Raw genomic sequence first — 21,418 nt, 5'->3', positions numbered from 1 at the left:
GGTTTTAGAAAAAAATCATACTAGCGTTGTATACATGTATAGAGTGACCTGTTTAAAAAAGTATGTATACTTTGTTTAGTTTTGTTGATTTTTCCGCTTCACAATCGGCGGAAAAGTGATCTAACTTCGCTAATTTAAGCAGCCTCCTAGTTTATTCATCAATTTTTTTACGCTGTATATTATTGAGACCTAGAACTTTTACAAATATTGAAATGCACTTTTTTTTTTCAAATTTGGTGATATTTAGTCAAACATAAATAAAAAATAATAATTTATGTCAAAATGCCGAAAAAAAATATGATCGCCAAGTATTACTTTAAAATATTTCGGACCGCATCAGGTTCGAAAAAAATAGACCTTCAAACGAGTGGAGTGTTATGTGTGTATTTTATATTGTTATTGAATAATTCAACGGAACAAAATATAAATCGAAAAAAATCGGTTACAGTAGTTACAAAACTGCACTTTACACATACACATTAAAAAGTATTAAGAGAAACACGTAAAATATAAATAATAAATAAAATATAAATATATAACTCAGAAATTGTTACTATGACGTACTTGATCGTTGGAGAAGCGATGAAAAAGATATAGAATTGAGCAGAATTAAATACTTAGATACCTCTAAGAAGTCAGATATCCTCGAAGTATCAAAATATATTAGAACAATTTATTTCGCGTTAGGTTTGGGGCCCCAAAAATGCATGAAATCGTAAGTATTATAGAAGAAAAATAATTAAAATGATCAGGAAATTGAAGAAGATTATAGCCTTTATAGTCGTTTTAGGTGAATTTTAAATATTAGATTTATGACCTATAATCATTTCTTAATACCCCCGGAAAAAAGTTTTTGGTGAAATTGTGATCTAATAAAGTGTGCCGTTTCGATCCACACTTTTTTGAACCTTAAACCGTCCCTGCAAATTGTCATGATTTCCGAGACCACCATGTCATCATTCTTGGAGCCCCTGTATATGTTGTATTGACCAGTAATAATTGCTTGCCTTGCTATTTAACTCCATAATTCTTTCCATCCTCTTCGTCAGCTCCTCGTCCCTCTCTTGTATTTCCCTTCTCGCTTGCTCCAGTCTCTCCAAGAGCCGCACCACGTCCGTATCCAGTACCAAACCTACCAGCTCTTGCGCCACCTGTAAACCGTTTTTTCAAATACGAAACCCCCCTACCACCTAACGAGCAATCACCTCGCTAAGCAATCCCGGGGAGAACCTGCTACTGTCTTCCAACGATACTGTGGAACAGTCTGAATGCAATCCGCTATCGTCGTCCTGGTGAGACTTGAGCTGCTGGACCAACGACCTTAGCTGCCTATAGACCGACATGCATTCCTGCGATAGGGTAGGTTCCGAGATGTCCATTTCTGCTAGAAGGGAGCGGTGGTCACCTTACGGAACGCAGATAGACAATTGCGAAGTTAGTTACACTGTTAGTTCAGTTACATTATTGCTTCGATGACATAGATATGTGCGTGGAAACATGCAAACTGATATGCGTCAATTGGAACGCTGTATTTTATTTTTTAAATTTTAATAAACTGATCTTATTCGATTGACTAGAATCTGAGAATGGCCGAATGCAAAATTCAGGGAAAAGGAGTGGGTAATTACAGGCAATTAGCGAAAGTGTAGTGGTAATCAGTAGTCATTAGTAGAAATATAGTGGTAGTATTGGGTATGGAAATGTTGGAACTAATTAGGGGAAATGTGGTACTACGACCTTCAAAACACGTCTCGCTTCTTTAATAAGAACGGTTTCGCTGGAATTTATATTCTCTTTATATTTATATATTTTATGTCATTAATAGGCATCCTTTTTCGCTAAGGTAAACTTAATTAACTTAAACGCGACAATATTTTTAAGTAAATTAGTGTGCGCATGACCCGGTGAACTCAATCTAAACGCGAATATGCCCGTCATAGAAATATGAGGCAAATTTTACAATACAAACAGGCGGCTAGTAATGGGGATTCTTGTCTTTGTCTTTATCTTGCTCATTTATGAAATTCGTGCTGATTATTTGATACATATTTGATACTTATTTAATATATAATGCATATGTATGTATGTATGTAATCTAAAATAGATTTACTTTAAAAAGATAGCAAAAAAAAAATGACGAAAAACATTGGTACTAACTTTAAATAGAGGGCTTGGAGAAGAAAAATCATTTAAACCGCCAAACATTTTGAGAGGTTTAAGCAATAAAAGTCAAACTTTTTGAAATAAAAATAACATCTACATATTTTTCCGCAGATTGGCGCATCTAAAATACGGAGTTTCCTTTAAAAAAACATGTTGAAAAAAGTTGACCTTGAAGATAAGCCATTAAATTTCTTGTTAAAAATTTCGTTAAGGTTTTCATACTTTTTTCTCACCCTATCATTCACATAAATTTATTAGCATTGAAAATTTCCACGAATATTTTGGCCCACATCACTAATAAAATTCCCATACTATGCAAAACATATCAATGTATCGATTGAAGCACAAAATATCCACAACACAAAATATCTATGTTTACAAGACCATTTTCATTATACTTATTTGACTCAGAGGAACTGTATATAACATAAGCTTAGAAATGTAGCAAAAAATTTTTTGGTGGTGACGGTCGTTTTCCAAATACTATATATATAAGCCAAATTTTCTATTTCTTTTAAAATCTCAACTATCGTACAAAGTTCCGAAGTTACCTTGTTTTCTTTTCTTCATGTTTAAAAAATATTTTACTATTTCACCATTTCACTACGTTAGCAGAACCATTTCAGTTTAGATCGAGTTCAGATGATCAGATATAACCAAGGAGCGGGAGGGAAGTCCAGAATTAAAAGAAACCGTTAATAGATATCCAGTTAACAACTTGCACGATAAATGGGGAATAATTATTACGACTTACCGTTCAACCTTTCTTCTATGGACAATTTTTCCTGCGGTAGACTGTATTCTTTGAGACTCTGCTGGTACCTATAACAAATGCATTAGCAACCAAGACGGTGTGTATTTTATTTTTCTGCAAATTATTTTATTGACCAGTTAAGTGATCAAAAACGTAATACTCGGTATCGTCCAGATAAAAAGAAATCTTTTGGTACCTCATGTCTTGTTCTCTGGCGTGCCTTTCCATCAACAAGATTCTATCCGAAGCCTCTTCGAGGGTACTAGCCAGGTGGTCCCTTTCTTCCGCCACAGCGTGTAACCTCCTCTCGAGTTCCTTATTCTTCTCGGCCACCAGTTCTAGTTCGTCCTTCAGCCCGTCGACACTGTTCAGATGTTGCTGAAGGTTGGATTTGCCCAGCGTGATCTGATCCTTGTAGCTCTCCAGCTGATGTCTGAGCTGGTGCTCGACGGACGCGGATTCTTTGAGTTGCTGGGTGAGCCTGGCATTTTGTGACGTCAGTTCCTCGACCAGGCTGCTTTTGTCCCTCTCCCATTGCTTCAGGAGAGCCTCTTTGGCAGCGAGCTTGGTTCTAAGTTCCGAAACGTCATTTTCGAGTTCCAGTATCCGCGCGTCTAGTTCGGATTCTTTGCTGGTGAGTTTTTTGCGGAGCAGGTGTCTGTCCTGTTCTACGGCCTGCAAATGAAAAATATTAAATTAAAATTTGACACTCCGATTATACAGGGTTTAAGTTAAATTGAAAAAATTTAAATTCAAAAATTGAATGGGTCCAATTCAACAAATGAGCATCAGGAAATGGCGATGACACGGAAGCCATAAATATATTTATACCGTGTGTCCTACTTAAAATCTGTACACCCTTGTTTTGCTTATTGTTGCTTGTTTTGCTTATTGTTTCAACTATTTGACGAAAGAGAGAGAAGAGATTAGTACTATTAGAATTAATATTATGTATTAATTTTTATGTTTCAAATCCCTAATAGTAGTTCTTTCTTCTCCGTCTTTTGTTCTAGCTGGCCATGACTTAAAGTTGAAGTCGGAGCGGACTCCGAAAGCTTTGACATTTCCAAAAGTGATCCAAATCATGAAAACTCCGTTCCATCGCCAAAATAACCCAGAATAAACGACAAACTCGAATTGCAATTTTCACACGAAAACAAGTTAATTTGCTAAGTATGTTTATTTAGGGTGATTGTAAATTATCGTCATGACGAAAATAAAACGCTCTTATCAGTTTTCGACAGATTCAGATCGTTTACTGTTTTTAATCCGGGATTTTTTGACTATAGCACGAAAGAAAGCAATTAAGATTTAAACTGGAAATAAAAATCTAGTTATCTGAGCACAAACAGAAACAGAACATGCAACTCAATTTAAATCGTTACTACTCGTATATCATAACCGACATCTTAATGGTTGAAAAGACTAACATTTTTCATGGTCTAAATCCAGCACCATCAAATAGTCGAAACTAAATAATTATTATCTATATTCTGTGCATTATTTTGGAACAGATTATTTTCATTTCTCTCTGTTTTCGTATTTCTTAATTTTTTTTTGCCATTTTAGATTGGTGTATTACAATTAGGTATGAAAGATGATGTCATTCAAATGACCTCCGCCAAATACAGTGGCTTTTCAAAAATATTGCTCTTTGCTCTATTCGCGGCGTTTCTATATTTAACAAAGCATTACCCGCAGTTTCTTATTTTTTTAATGCGAAATTTTACCTCGAATAACCATTCTTAGTAACCGACAACGCGAAACCCCGAAGGAACTTTGTGCGCCAAACCAAAACGGGCAATAAATAATTACAGAAAAAATTATTGTTTTTCTCATATCTGTAATGCAATCGCGGCATCGGAAACTGGAACAAAAAATAAATACACTTTCACGAATCTGTACAGGAAATCTCAAGGATGCCACCAGATCGTAAATTAACTTGCGCTGTCGGCTTAAATCGAGATTTTTTCGCTTCTGCTGTTCGCGTTTGGACATTTTTCGATTACAATTTCCCGGGAAGCGCTAACGTATCTGGGGTCATTATCAAAAAACAATGTACCACAAAGAAAATACATGTCGAGTCAAATATACCTTAGTAAAAGGTGGCTCATTGGTAATATACATGGCTTTAAAGGCGAAAGCCGTAATATGCAAACTATAACACTATAACTTCGCCATTGTATGTCTAATTTCTTTATTTTTTTATAGAAAATTATGATAGAGTGATGACTTTTATGAAGAAACATATATATGGGCTAAAATCAATGAGGTTTGTCGACAGTGAAATTAAATAAATCACTTCGAGTAAAATAACAAAGTAACTAACCAGTTATTATATTACTCCCTATACAAACTACCAAGAATTTATGTAATGTATATTTATATTAATTGATTATTTAAATTTCCGCGCTCAGCGGCTTCACTTTTCGACGGGCGAGGAAGCGGCGCTTCGCTTTTATAGAACACTTGAAGGGAGTCGAATGTTCAAGTCGTATTCTCGAGAAGCGGCGTCCGTGATTCGCGCTTAGGCGAGTTTCTTAGGATGCAGATAGGGTCGGGCGCGGCCTATTCGGCTCGGTCGTCACAATAGGAATAGCATTACGTAATCATTATGATGGGCCATGTTAATCGATTTCAATTATTTAAAGTAAAGTAAAGGACTAAAGGTGGAATTTATAATGGACGATTAAGGCTAGAGAAACAAACGACTAGTGTAAGCTGTAAGTGTAGTGTAAGCTGGCTATAAGGATTTGCTCTTATTTATGTGTGTGCGCTGTTTTACTAAAACTTGAGTAGTGCTCGTAATACCTGAAGAATTCCGTTTTGGTGTCGAAGTGCACGGGGACAGTATATAAAACGTAGGTAAAGAAAACTGCTGCTCTCTGAAACTCTATGTTTTATGAGAACACCATAATCTTTTCTATCAATAGCTTCCATTTTGGAGGATGTTTTTGTCTTTATGATTTTAAGGCTTAAAAGTTATTTCGAATGAAATATATATATATATATATATATATATATATATATATATATATATATATATATATATATATATATATATATATATAGTATATATCTATTTACCAAAATTACAAGTACTTGATTCAAAGATACGCAGATTTGACGATGCAAAGAAACTATAAATTTTATCAGTGTGCTTTTTTCAAAACAGCACAAATAGATTGACAGAGCGATGACCAGAACTGATATCATATATCATCATTTAAATCTACCAAAAAAAAAATGAAGCTGTCTTTTTAAGGTGATACTTTGCGCAATCTTAATCAATGCATAATTGGGTATTTTAGAGTGAGGGAGTAGAAACAATTATATGATATAATGCTTTCTAGATATCATGAAAATAATGGAATTAGATAAAACTCTGTCCAAAAACCATCATTTTTATTGCGTAATATAAAATAAGTTATTTTAAAAACTTCTGTATGAGTATTTATTTCCATAGTTATTAATTTTGAGGTTGAATATTTAAAAAAAGTTCCTTTACTTTTGTACTAAAACGTAATTCTCATCTTGATAACACCGTGTCGTCGACGCTTCTTCAACAAATGCGCCGGGAGTCGAATTTACCCGTTGGGAGTTGAATTTCACAGCAACAACGCCTTTAAAAATTTTACCTCCGACCTTCTTGCGTAAATATTGCCGACGTAAAATTGCCGGATGTACAACCGAAGCGGACGACCACCCGCCCCAGAAACGGAAGTTTCCATCGTAATTATACGGTTCGGGTTATGGGTGTACGTACGTCCACGCCCTTTAATAGAACGGCAGTCTATGCGAGTTCGCCGTTCATTCATTAAATCGAATTGGGTTTCGGTAAGTCATATACAGGGTGCGGCAATTAAGAGATTGGGAAATGACGCGGAAAGAAGTTACAAGAAAAATAAGTCCAAACTGTCCGAAACTAAGCTTGTTGAGTTGTAATTATAGCATAGATAATAAATATACTTATAAAAAGTTCGTTTTATTGACTGGATGTTTTACATAAGCCAATAAGTTCTACGTGTTTTGAAGATATTTTGACAGAAATCCAAAATCCAAGTCTCCGTTGGTTAGTTCTTTGTGCCTGTCGCAATTGTTTGACCTTAGCGATTCCTTCTTGAGAAAGCACTTTCAAATAACAGCAGGGTGATCGTAAAAGTCAGAAACGCATGATACCAACTTTCTAGAAAATTTGATTCGAAAAAGGCGATGCGCGAGAGAATCTCCGTAGCACTATCGATTGTATTTAGCTGGGGAGATATTAAAAATGATTTCCGAAAAATAATGAGTCAGACGAGCCAAATAATATCTCGATGTAATTGTGATGCTTTGTGTTACTTATAAGTACTGCAAAGATTTTATTACTTTACATCTCAACAAACAACGAGACAATTTACAATGAAGTTTTCATATATTTGCATATATAATATGGTTTTTAAAGCTAAGTGGTCGAGGCGACGAAAAGATTTTTTTAAAAGGTACAACGCATTTTAACAAACTTGGATAGTGCCCGTTTACATATAAATCCATAAAAATCAAAGGCAATAACATAACTTTTTCTTATAAAAAATGCAGTAAAAATGCAACTAGATTGGCTAGTAAAAATTGTATCCCAATATCTTAATCCTAACCAAAAATATCGAAGAAAGAAACTTTATTTATTGTTATTACTTGTTATGTCAATAGTCATAATTTACCAAAAATGTCAAAAAATATGAACACGAGCAATAAATGTTTTCCCAAGAAGGCCATGTTTGTTAAAATCCATTGAGGGCAGGACAGTTGTTTGCTAAAAAAAAGGTATAATACGACCAAAAATATAGTGAGTTTATTGCTTTTACGTTTAAAGTATTTTACAGTACCTTAACCGCAGACCTTGGCAGGACCGTGGTAAAACCCATCCTAACAGATGGGTATTCTGCATAAAGCAGGTCTTGCCAGGACCGTAACGAATATTTGTAGAAACTTAATTTTTTTATTTGAAACGTAAATGGACCGTTTTAATTTTGATTAAGCATTGATGCTGCGGGGTATTTTCGAATATGTAGAAGCGTTTATTTTAACATCAGGTGATACGTATCGTTCTTAAGAGTTTAACCCAAATTGCAATATTTTCGTATATAATGGGTGTTTTTTTTCGATGTATAGAACTTTAAGTTGGCATTACTGTTCAAGATGGCGACCGATTTAACAGATGTCAAGTGATTTATTCTCAGTTTGGTTTGGCAATTTATCAAGAATTCATCAAGTAAGGCGTAGATTCGTCGGATGGGCGCAAAACGAGATTGCCGTTGAATTTTGTTTAGCGATGAAGCGCAGTTCTGGTTGAATGGCTAAGTCATCAAACAAAACTGCCGCATTTGGAGCGAAGCTAATCCTCAAGTGTATGTCGAAACACCGTTGCATCCAGAAAAACTGACTGTTTGGTGCGCTTTATGGGCTGGGGATCCGTACTTCTTCAAAAACGATGATGGCCAGAACGTTACGGTCAATTGTGATCGGTATAGAGCTATGATTACTAACCCTTTCATCCCTGAATTGAATAAACATGATGTCCAGGGGATGTGGTTTCAACAAGACGGCGCAACATGTCACGCAGCTCGTGCCACAATCGATTTATTGAAAGACACGTTTGGTGACCGCCTAATTTCACGTTTTGGACCTGTGAATTGACCTCCAAGATCTTGTGATTTAACACAGCTAGACTACTTCCTGTGGGGCTATGTCAAGTCATTGGTCTATGCGGATAAGCTACAAACGCTTGACCATTTGGAAGACGACATTCGCCGTGTTATTGCCGATATACGGCCACAAATGTTGGAAAAAGTAATCCAAAATTGGACGTCCAGATTGGACTACATCCGCGCCACCCGTGGCGGTCATATGCCAGAAATCACAAGATTATCTATAAATAAAATTCATGTCAATCGAATAATCTGTCGTTGTTTTATTGCAACTTAAAGTTCTATACATCAAAAAAAAACACCCTATATTACGGAGGTATTTGACTGTTTTCACTGGATAGTTTGAAGGGTAAGGGTAAGTACCTCTGCACTCTATTCATCTTACCGATACGTTTGAAAATAATCAGTTTTTTCTTGTGTGCCCGTCGATTAACAACATTCTTCTTTTTGTATTTTTGCGTCTTCTACATAGTTCTTCGATTTGTAAACAACTGTTTTAAGTTTTAATCTTCTCCTGAAGATGCCAACTTGGTTGGCGAACCGCGCGTGGAGTACGTAAAATGGAGTTTCGGTTTGTGGTAAAACGCGTTATTGTGTGTTAGTACAGTGCCGAAGGTTCCAGTCAAGAGTTTGAAGACTATAGATTATATGCGCGGTAGATAAAACTACGTCATAAAAATACAGAAAAATGTTTATTGGAATCTTACAATCGGACATTTTTTCAAGGTTCCTTGTTTGTTAACACTTTAAAATGTGGAGACCGTGGAGTTCAGTTTTGAAAGTTTAATATGGTTTTTACGTTCCTAGCGACAATCTTGGAAAACTGAGGATATTTTCCAATGTTTTCCTTTCTCGATTATAGTAATAACCTTTTTTTCACCCGGAATTCCTCGAAATTCCTTGAAATATTATTGAATGAAAAATTTTTAATACTTATTAATAATATTAGTGTAATTATGTATTATTTGGTTGTGAATTTGAATGTTTTTATTATTATTATTATTGCAAAGAACAATGCGCAGAGGAGAACCTATTATCTATATATACACAATATGGTCTTTAAGTTGATATTTTGGTCATTTTTTTGCTTTGAATAGAACAAATAAATGCGTTCGAATTACCTCTCCATATCTTAGTCTGAAGACCCTCAAGTTGTTTCCTCTTTTCTTTTTCTTAATTAGAAACGTTTCGTTTTATCCGTTCTTTTTTATGAAAGAAAGCGGTTTGACATTTCTACGTATCACGAAGTGGCGCACAATCCCAAATCGCGAAACCGTTTGATGATATGCAGCGTTACGGCAACGGTAACAGTTTTTATTGCAAAGCCCCGACAACAATAGGCATTACAATTTCAAATAAATTTAAAAAGTGTGAAAAATATGCGCATAAAACTTTATTTTCTTTGCCGGCTCCCGCTATTAATATTAAAAGAAACAGTTTCACTTGCTGCCGAGAGATCTATTTTAGATTTTCAATATATACGGGGTTTGAAGAGTTCGCCAGAATCTCTGAATAGTATCAAATTTCACCCTCTAAGTAAGGACAGGTGCTACTTTGGAGCATCTGCCAGCACACCGACGTAATCCAGATTGCCTACGCAGATATTTACCCAAGATCCCAAGTTTACAGTACGATGTAGTGAAATCGCTATTCCGTGCTTGTTGTTTTGAATGGTTTGAAATTTTTATACCGTTCCTGACGGCATAGAACGCGGAATATTGTTCAATTGAATGAAGTTTTATTTTGGGACGCGTGGGCTCCTATAATGCTTACTTTTTAAAATCACTTTCATTGTGATACAGGTTGTCCCAAAAATGCATCAAAATTGTATTTCTTAAAACGGAACCCATTGTATATTCTAACATTTCTTAAAATAATAATAAATGTATATTAGTTTACGTAATTTTAATTTCCCGAATACTCAGGAATTATTTAAGTTTCATTTTCGTAGTAAATTGTAAGAATAAAGCATATTTTATATCTCAATCGGCTCCATCACATACAGGGTGTCTAAAAATGTATTCTAAACCCAGGACTACGAGTCTATATATTAATTATGCATTTTAATTTTTATTTATAGTTTTTTTATTAGTCAGCATTAAACTTTCGAATCACCTGCCAGACGATCCGTTCACATAACACATAACAAATCGCCAACACTTGTTTCGAGACAATAATCAACAACAATTTATATGCTTGCGCATTGTCTGCATGAATTTATTGCCTATTACGCATGTGATAATTATTTTAATAATGTACGGCCGCCTTAGTTTGATAAATTGGCTATCTGGCGATCTCGTCACACTTTCTATTCAAATCGTTCTTCGTTTTCAATTTTATGAATTTAGTCAGACAACTGGAAAATGCGTAATTTTGAATTTGGTCATACATTTTTAAATTACCATATACCGTGAGTCATATAAAATGTCACAGAAAATGCAACACCTAGTATTAGCTATATTCATAATGTTTTGTCCGTTAATTGTGTGTTAATAAATGACAACATTCATCTTGCAATATCCTTGCGAATATCCAGTTTATTTTAATTTCGCATAAATTAAGCAGCTTTTATTCTTCTTCTTCTTCTGTTTTTTTTTTCTTAGGGGCTTAGTCTTAACTGTGATGTGGAAGTCCAATTCTCACACCATCTTTTAGGTGGTGCGCTAGGAGGTCTTTTTTATTGTTATGTTTTTTATGTTTGTTTTTTATTGTTATGTTTCTTATCTATTCTTGTTCATTCTATCTACTTCTTCTTCTTCCTGTGCCTTATCCTCAGTGGACGTTGGCGATTACTATGGCCCATCTGATTTTATTTGCTGCAGCCCGAAATAGATCCATAGATGTCATTCCCGTCCATTGTCTTAGATTTCGCAGCCACGATATTCTTCGTCTTCCAGGACCTCTTTTGCCGTTAAGCTTGCCCTGCATAATAAGCTGGAGTAGGCTATATTTCTGGTTTCGCATAACATGGCCGAAGTATGATAGTTTGCGTTCCTTGATTACGTTTAAGACCTCTTTTTGTTTTCTCATACGCTGTAGGACGGCTTCGTTGGTTACGCGGTAGGTCCATGATATTCTAAGCATGCGTCTGTAGCACCACATCTCAAATGCTTCCAGACGTTTACATGCAGCGTCGGTTAGAGTCCAAGCTTCCACCCCATGTGTTAGTATTGAGAAAACGTAGCATTTAAGAACTCTGACTCTGAGGTGTAAGCCTATATTTAGATTGCACAGCACGCTTCTCATTCGGTTGAAAGCTGTTCTACCCTTCTCAATTCGGATCTTAATTTCATTTATTTGTTCCCATTTATTGTTAAGAAATGTGCCCAAGTAGTTTATCGATGTAACCGTTTCTAATTGGGAGCCATTTGCATAAAACTGGCCATCAATATCTTGTTTGCTTATTATCATGACCTTTGTTTTATTTATGTTTAGGTGCATGTTGTAGGTTTCGCATACTTCCGTTACTCTGTCTATTAGCCTTTGAAGACCCTCAGCTGTGTCTGCAATTAGGACTGTATCGTCAGCGTACCTTAGATTATTAATGAGTACGCCGTTTATTAAAATGCCGTCCTCTGCATTCTCCAGAGCCTCTCTAAACAGTCTCTCTGAGTAAACGTTAAAGAGCAGAGGAGAGAGCACGCATCCCTGTCGAACTCCTTGGCGTACTTCAAACTCTTCAGAGAGTGCATTCTCCACCCGAACACGAGCCTTTTGATTCCAGTAAAGGTTAGATATAATGCGGATATCCCTGTCATCCATGCCTGACTGTCTGAGCGTTCCTATCTACTATAGAATCGTTTTCTCATCATTCCGAACTGTATACCACAACCTGTGCTTCAATTTGGTATCTTGCAAACATCATTTAGCAGTGCATCCCTTAAGAAGGGGCATCACTGGGGCCTTAAGAAGAACCAGCGATCGCCAAGAATCGCTAGTAAAACTTATAGTGAATCCGACGAAAAAACGATGAAAAATATCGTCACGTCACTAATTTGACACAAAGAATAATATGAACAGCCACGACTGTAATCTGGTCGTATTTAGTGAGACGTCAGCAGTGCATCGAAGACTTAGAACTCTGCAATTTTGCATGGAGACCATAGCGCCATTAGTAAACGGAACCTCCGCTAACAAATGGAGCTATGGTTTGTCGTTCCATAACACCTCTAGTTTTTGAGGACATTAAGATGAACTGTGAACCCTACTCCCAGCAACTGTCAAAACTAACCCTTTTTCCGTAGCTAGCAAGGTCACCAGACTTATCACCTATTGAACACATGGGATGGATATCATAGCTGGTTGCCGCATCTGGATCAGCAACATCTACGTGTCGAGGTAACGTTATACTGGGAGAACTTACCGCAGGCAGAGAAAGATCATCTCAATCACGGCGTGCCAAGTTACTATTGAATTTTTAAGAACACATTGTTATCGTTTGTTTTATTTATATTTATCCGCACTCCCAATATATTTTTGGTGCCTTCGAAGAAACCATTCCAGTTTCAATTTCAACGTGTACGAAGTTGCTCTGCGAACGAAAAGTAAAAGCGATTAATTTTTCAACCGGAGGTAATTGTGAGAAAACGAACGTCCGACGCGGCACGGGAAAAACGAAAAGTGTGACAAATGCAAATTAGGTGAGCATGTTAAAGGTACGGTGACTTTTAATTTTTTTTTTTTTTGACAAAGTCACAGGAATGATATTTGGGATGGAACTTGATTTACAAAACTCAAACGTTGGCAAATTTAAATTTCTTAAATTAATTGTTGGCCCTCAGTTGCGGCCGAGGTAAATACATAAATTGATTGGCTTTAGACGTAAAACCTTGCTGCTCCAAATCCCTGAAGAACTGCTGTAGGTCCATGAGCCAAGCAGAAACCTATATACTATTAGGAATGTCATCACCCGCCGATAAGTTTCTTAAAAATCTCAAATCAAATATTACGGAGCCAACAATTAGCTCGGTGTACTTCTTTAGACGAGAGATTTGATATTTGCAGTCTAGAACATCAAAAATAGCAACAAAATCAAGAGCTTGTGGTATTCCTATTCTGAAAACGGCGGGGTTTAGGGCTAGATTAATTCATGGAACGATATCTACTAGCATATGTCTAAATCGGTTTTGATGCTTATGGTCACATTTTACCTCTAACGGGTGCTATAGAACCCCGAGCGGCCACGGAACCGGCGCCCACGTTTCCTGCGCCAATAACAGCCGGAACCCGAACATACTACCATTTAAAACCGTTTCGCAAAAGAACGGCAGTTAACTCGCCCAAAACCGTGACTAAGCCGATCGATTGTGTCATCGTTTTATAAAGAAATAATCGTTGTTTAATTAGACAATCGAGCTGCGATAAAAAAAGACGATTTGCAAGAAACCGGTTACACTTCTCTGGGCTTTGGGACGTGGACGTACGATTTGGGTCACTTTTCGCCATCTCGTTAACCCAATTGCCGCGTGGGATGTCGTCACTACGAATTTCCTCGAAATACCAAGTTTAACAAATCGATCCGAACGCCATAAACAAATTTAGCGGTCCCGAGAAATCGATATTTTCATTGTCGCGCGGCTCGAACGTCGCACAGGTTTGTAACACGGGTATTCTATTCTTTTTCCTCCGCAACTAACGACGGCTTAGCTTAGAAAACGAAGTCCCCAAGTTTAAGAATCATTCACTGTTGTGTTCAAGTTCATCTTTGACACGCACGCGGCTCTATAACTAATAAGAGGCATTGGACAAACCACCATAAAAGCAGTAGGGGGAAAGGATGCCCACAAGGAGTTCCCCTCCATCTGCAATCTGGCGAATCATCTGCTGTAAAAAATGCAGATATGCAGATAATCTAATGGTTGTAATGCAGGACAAATTTACTAGTACTCGCTTGGAGAGATGTCACGAGGCTATTAACATCATGGTAAACTGGTACCACAAAGAACAACTCGGCTAAAAGCAAAAAGTCGAAACACTCCAAATAGCATTGGCATTAGTTTTGGATTTCTACGAGGTATTAAACGTGACAGTAAGTCAAAATAAGGTGGCGCTATCAATCGTAAGATTGTACAAAAGCCAACATGGGAACCAAAGCTGCAACCAATTGCAATTTCAGCCATTAAAAAATTGATAAACACAGCATCCCGGCCATGGAAGAAAGGAAGTGAAAATTATGATAAGTTTGTACTAATGAAAGACTTATCGAGAGGGCGTTGCCGTCAGATCTTACGAGCTACGTAACGGAGGCACTATCGAAGTAGCGGAGTGTAATTAGGGAAACGAACTTACATGAACGGCTGTCACTATGGAGTGAATTATCCTTTCCAGCAGCAGAAATGCTAATGTTAACTCTGCTAAAAGTTTTACGTTTTCTCTAAGAATTTCAATACGTTAGGAGAAATTATGAGGTAAAAAACTCAAACTTTTAGAGGCATCGTTAAAGTTTGGATAAATCGTTCGATTAATTCAACAAGCTACAACCATAACACAGGTCTACAAAATTAAACTTTTTGAGGGATGTTTTTATTTTATTTAATTTTTGATAGGCTGATTAGAAAAATTCTATGCATTTATTTGTGTCGGGTAAATATTAAAGAAAAAAAAAGATATTTCTAAAATAATTTATTTTCTTATTCAGTAAAAAAGTGGAATCCTAGTTAAAAAAAGTAAAAAAAAAACTTTACACAAACAAGATTTTCCGGAAAATAGTTCAAGGGTGAAAACAAGAAAAACACTTTCAAACTCATATTACAACCCAGACGATGAAAGTTTTGCGACATATTTTGAACAATACTTTCGTAGTTTTCGTCCTTAGAGATCCAAAGGAACTTATCAATTACCTCTTTAAATGAACTCTCGACACTTTTACCTTGGCACCAGATATTGCTACCAGGTGTAATTCGATCTTTTGCCACAAATAATGTACGGAAATTTTGTATTACCCCTCTGTTGTCCTAGAAGCATGCGCAGCATTTTAAGGTCACCACAAAACATCCACTGATGTTCTTCACAAGAAATCCTAAATTTTGATGGGTTTCTTTTAAACGTACCGAATGTACCATTGTGCAATAAAACGCCTTTTATTCTTTCTATTCTTTTATATACAGCACATTTCCTAAATTTGGAACTAAGTCGGGAATATTGTTGCAATAGACTAGCCGTTCTTCCTGAGTAAAATATTGATTGAACTCTTTTTCCCGATGCCGGTAAAAGCTTAATGTGACGCTAGGTGCTAGTAATTGCTTGTCACGAAGTCGGGACGCTAACAACTTGGAAGGTGCAAATCTCTAATTAAATCATTTCATTCGCCCTGACAAAACACTTCGAGCCCTCGGAAATCTGGTGTGAAATCTGAGTAATGGGGGGCGGTAGGTATCGGCACATCGGGTACATCGGGATTTTTCCTGTTGAATTCTTGAACATTAAACGAAAAAAATATCACTCATCACTGTTGTTTCTAAGCTCTCGTCATTCCATAGGAGCACCAAAGCTTAAACATTTGTTCCTATCTTTTTCCCAGTTTCTTATCACGAAAAACGGAACAAAGAGCATGAGGGGCCCAGGACTTGTCTTGGTCGCCAATTTTTACACAAAAATACATGGTGGTATACATACTACGACTACCACAGATATAACAAAAGTTATTTGGATTATTCACACAATGCCTTTTTTCCATATTTATACGTTTTGGGACACTAGAAATACGCAACAACAAAGACAACAGCCGCAAACATACAACGACACAACAACCAATACAACTAAACTGCGCATAAGTTATATTGACGCTCCTGCACCAACTCTGTTGCTTTGCAGAGAAATCAAATATTTTCCAGGGTTGCCAAATCACAATTTAATTTCAAAAAAATACGTCATAGGTATGTATATTAATAAAATATAATTTTTAACATATAGAGCGTTATAAAAAAATTGACGTGATAAAGCAAATATATGGCGTTTTTTCGAAAAGGGGTCCCCAAACATCAAAATGACTGTAGACTTGTTTAACTAGAGAGAAAGCATTAGAAAAACAGAGAACAACTACTTTAAAAAGAACAGATTAAAGAGAAAAATAACGCAATGATATAAAAATATATATTATAATATAGGTTTCGTTGTTAAATAGAGAACGGACTTACGATAAGGGCTTACATATGAAGTCCCATCGTTTATCCCAAGATTTATTAACGAGAAGTATACCTAATAAACAATTTGCAGTACTGCAATACTGAATGAACACCAAAGACCTTTACCATATCAGAGGAGGGGAGGCCTTTATTGTCATTGTCCAGTTACGTCGTCAGTCGATGAACTTTTGCCGTTTTGTGTTGAACGACGAGTTGTTAAGAGACCATCCCGACCAGGAAAGTCACAAAATTTACAGCAAAATATGTACCCACGATGACATAATACGCAACTAAATGTGCTTAATAACGTTACAAGGTATTAATAGTTAGGACGAAACACAAATTTAGGAATATTAAAACCGTAAATGGCGCCATTAAGCGGTTCGTGTTGTTGTTCCGCGTTTTTGCCGAAAAACAAGTAGAGCTCGAAACAGCAATCGAGTGCAATTCCGTTACGTAAACGAGTTGCAACTACACGTTAATAAATTAAAAGAATATTTTATTTATAATGGGTAAGAAAATTATCAGACATTGGGACATGGTTAAAATATAAAATTAAAAATAAATTGGTATAGTGTCATTTGCACTAAGACTAAAAAAAATGCATCTTTTTGCTTTTGGACGGTGGCACGAATATCGCATTTTTGTGGTAATTCTTCTTACAAAATATCTTTTCCAAATCTGCCAAACAATTTAAAAAATCTTTGAAAAGAGAGAAATATTCTATGACTTTCGTTTTCGATATAGGGGGTGTTTTTTTTCGATGTATAGAAATTTAAGTTGCAATAAAACAACGATGGATTATTCGATTCACATGAATTTTATTTATCCGAAAGATAATCTTGTGGCATTACATTCATTTAAAGTTACACTTTTAACATTTTGTTTCTTACGCCATTTATATAGCGATAAAACGAAACTTTCACTTTAATTTGGCTCAACCTTATTATTATTATCTAAATTAAATGTCATTTATTATAATTAAAACACGAAAAATAATATAAAATTATTCGATTTAATATCAACGCAGTGATGACTTTAAGGTATAAAAATTATTCTCATTCCACAATTGTCTTTGAAAGACTCAAAGTTTTATTATACCTCCAGTGAGGTAGTATATCTTAATTTTTTAGAAATTGATTGGTTTGATCCTAAAATTTGATGTGTCGATAAAATCAATATTTAATTTAATCTTTTTAGGTTGCGGCTTCTTTCGGCGATAATTCGTGACTGAGATTACTTGTTTATCAAACAACGTCAGTCAACATATATACGATTTCCTATCTCGCCGTTTTCTGACATGAATGTTTATGAGATACTAATCTGCTTGTAGTGCTTCGCCTGTGCACGTCTTACAAATATTCGAAGCGACCCCATCACGTTGCTGAAACGTGCGCATCTCACTAATGGACGTCACTCTTCAACCGAGTCTTTTCAGAAAACAAGAAGCAAACTACCAGAAATAAAATCGCATATTAATAAGAAATCATCTTGACTTTAAATTTGTCGAATTCTGGGACATCCTGTACGTACTTAATGGAAACAACAGGTACTGTGCACAGTCAATAAACCACAAAGGACAGAAAATCTGAAACTTTAATCTTTTACACTATTTCAAAAGCTAAAATTATAATTTCAACTAAAGTAAATGAAAAGAATACCTCCCAATGAAATGACCGAGTAAATTCGACCATCGATCATGTATATTTTAGAAAAACTAAATAGCAATCTTCAAAATAGAGTCCAAAAGCTATTACATTACCTGTTATATTTGTATTTTTAGTCGTTACACCATGAGTCTTTTAAATTTATTATTCAACTTAGAAGAATCGCATCCTTCCGTATTTGAGGATTGTTCTCCGAAACAAATACCAAAAGACTATATATCGGACCGATTAAATCTTAAAGGGATGTGTAAGAAGTATACAAACCTGAAGTATACAAACCTGACCAATTTCAAAGTATTTAAAAAACCAAGTGATATTCCGACCAATTTTATATCACATTTTGGTCTCACAATTAATTGAAAATTGTCCCCCTTTCTCTAGTCACGGACTTTAGGAAACAACCCTGTAAAACCCCATTATATCGATGAGTCACTTAAATTTATCCTTCTAGTGATTTTATTTTTACAAAGAATAGGATTGTCAAAAAACTGGCCAAGACGAGTAATAGTTCAATACGATAGATCCCACCGACTTGTATAAAAGTTAAATATTTGTTATTGTACTAACCACCTTTTCGGCTACATTAATGTAGATAAGACAAGTCCAATACCAAAAAGAAAAAAAATACAGTGCTATATTAATTATAATAGTATAAAATTCCTGCAGATATTCATCGTTTGCACATTTCAAATTCCTCTAATGTACCGTGAAGTGTATCACTCAGCAATAGCCACTTCACTTCTTGTCTGACACTTCTAAGGTGAGAGATTTCTCTTTTTTTGGTAACAAATTAAAAACGATTATGTTTATCAATACCAAGCTTGTTCCTATTTCTTTTGAAACATAATATACTTGTTACCGTCAATATTTTGTTTTCTTCAAATTCTGGAGGTATCAGGGAGAGTCAAATCAAATAACAATCGAATCAGTCCCTTTTGAGCTACTAAAACCAGTTCTGTGTCCCCATACCCCATATGGCATTACCTAATGAAACAGCAAGCCATCAGAATGTACAGAAAATATCTGCATCTAAAAATTTATGTTTTTATTATAATTATTATCTTCTGACCCTTCAGATTTTATGTAACCTCCATGTCTATGAATTCGGGGTGGTTAAGTACGGTGGTTACTAAGCATTGTGACCTCCACGCTTTTTATTTCGTTCATGTTAGGTGCGAGATGGACTAAAAAGTCCGCAAACTCTGAGCGATTCGCTACGTGCGTCCTTGCTTGTTACGTATTCACGTCACGCCGGTGAAGTCTCGACGTGTGCGTATGTATTTAGAAACCATCCTACGTCACCGACAATCGCCTTTGGAATATTTTAACATCCGAACCTAACGCTCGGCCCGGTCCTGAATTAGTTGGGCCGCCCCAATAAACAAAACTTTGCTTAACTACCGGTACCGATTCGAACTAACGGCCTGGAATTTTGACGGAAGAATGGACGTCAAATTGATCGGTATACGTTCGAAATTATACATGGCCACCTACTACTAACTGCGCTAAAAAATGCATTAAAAGTTCTCAACGAAGGCAAGTGCCTTTAGCAGCTTGACCAGCGTTGCAAAGAGCCAAGAAGAAGAAAAAGAAGAAGCCACGGGAATGTTAGCGCAGGAAGCTTTTTAAATGAAGGTACAGCAGATCATCATCTCAAATGGGATCTTTCAATTATGAATCTTAATTATATCAGAGGAATTTCACCCTGTATTGGATATGTAACCACTTCACAACTCGGAAGTTTGTATAATGCTTTGGTTGAATAGGTCATATTTTATGAAGGAGAACTTCTCATGCAAGTTTAATTTTAATTATATGAAGTGCCTTTTCGTAGAGATCAATCCACTTTACTCCAAGAGTACTCTTCTGTTGTGGGTTAACTATATCTTGGAGCGAATATGATTTAAAAAAAAAAAACGTTCTGTCTTTAAAAGGAGGAAATAGTGGCCCACGATAAGCACTTAAAACATCGAGGCCTAATATCAAGACATCCTGTATGATGTTTTGTCGCCTTAATTATTTTTATGACCTTCCAAATTCGCACAGGACGTTCCTTCAACAAAAGGCGAGCTGATTAAGATCTGCACTACGTAATAAAAACATATAACCTTTAAGGTGGCTTTCGTTTTAATTTTAATAAACTTAAATTTGGCACAACTTAATTCAAAACAAAAAATAGAGGCATTTGAAATGTGCACAACACACGACCAACGCAGAAGTGCTTATCAGGATGAACAAAGAGTTAGACGTGTTGAAAGAAGTGATCATCTATCTGGGTCACATAATGCGGGGTCCAAAATATGAGCCGCTTCACTTGATAATCCAGGAAAAGATTGTGGAAAGAAGATCAATTGGAAGAAGAAGAATGTCGTGCCAGCGGAATCTGCGAGAATGGTTTAACATGCCTTCTGCAGATATTTTCAGAGCAGCGCTTTCCATGATTGCCATGATGTTAGCAAACCTCCGGAACGAAGAAGCGACATGAAGAAGAAGAATTCCAACTGGGACGTCGATACAGATAAATAATTTTCGTCCATCTTTCGGTTCAGGGGATAAAGCAACTCTAATTGTAGTCACCCCGTAATGTGCTGTATCGTTTTTAGATTTGTCGAACTCGAACTCTAGCGAACACTAAACTAATTAAATCTAAAGACATTAAGAATACACGTGCGTGTGAAAGTTTTTTCATTACAATTTTACCTTCTACTGTTGCTCGTTAGTATTTGCTTTGGGTTTGACTCATAAAACCGTTAACTTTCTGATGAGAACATTATGTTTTATTTTATACTAAACAAATTCGTTTGCTTTGTGGAATAATCTTTTTCCAAATTATCAATACAAGGAAATAACAAGAGCTTCAGGGGTGCCGCACTTTCCTTCAACATAATAAACGACGTTCAAACATGTTGAAGTTCTTCATAAAAGTCAAAGATATTGATGCGTGCGTCCAGCTACAATCACATTAAGAAAGACTTGCGCTTTATTGCAATATTAACGGGATGGACTTTATTTAATGTGACACAA

General features: G+C 36.0%; 1 protein-coding gene across 3 annotated transcripts in view; it reads right to left on the bottom strand.

The window, feature by feature from the left end:
* The window catches only part of LOC132706721 (bicaudal D-related protein homolog), a 56,511-nt gene that overhangs the window by 1,216 nt on the left and 33,877 nt on the right, over positions 1–21,418 (bottom strand). Inside the window, exons 3-6 of one of the 3 annotated variants that reach the window (XM_060678207.1) lie at positions 3,114–3,592; positions 2,918–2,985; positions 1,206–1,405; positions 1,008–1,151 (exon numbers count right to left, since the gene is read on the bottom strand). In XM_060678207.1, coding sequence (XP_060534190.1) covers positions 1,008–1,151; positions 1,206–1,405; positions 2,918–2,985; positions 3,114–3,592 — 891 coding nt within the window. The remainder of the gene's footprint in view (positions 1–1,007; positions 1,152–1,205; positions 1,406–2,917; positions 2,986–3,113; positions 3,593–21,418) is intronic. The other 2 variants (XM_060678208.1, XM_060678209.1) reach the window with 2 other exon arrangements.

This window comes from Cylas formicarius, unplaced genomic scaffold (assembly GCF_029955315.1).
Source record: "Cylas formicarius isolate icCylForm1 unplaced genomic scaffold, icCylForm1.1 PGA_scaffold_8__14_contigs__length_24414737, whole genome shotgun sequence".
NCBI classification, from domain to species: domain Eukaryota; kingdom Metazoa; phylum Arthropoda; class Insecta; order Coleoptera; family Brentidae; genus Cylas; species Cylas formicarius.
Note: the sequence above shows the minus strand (reverse complement) of the source record. Positions and strands in the feature narration are given on the sequence as shown.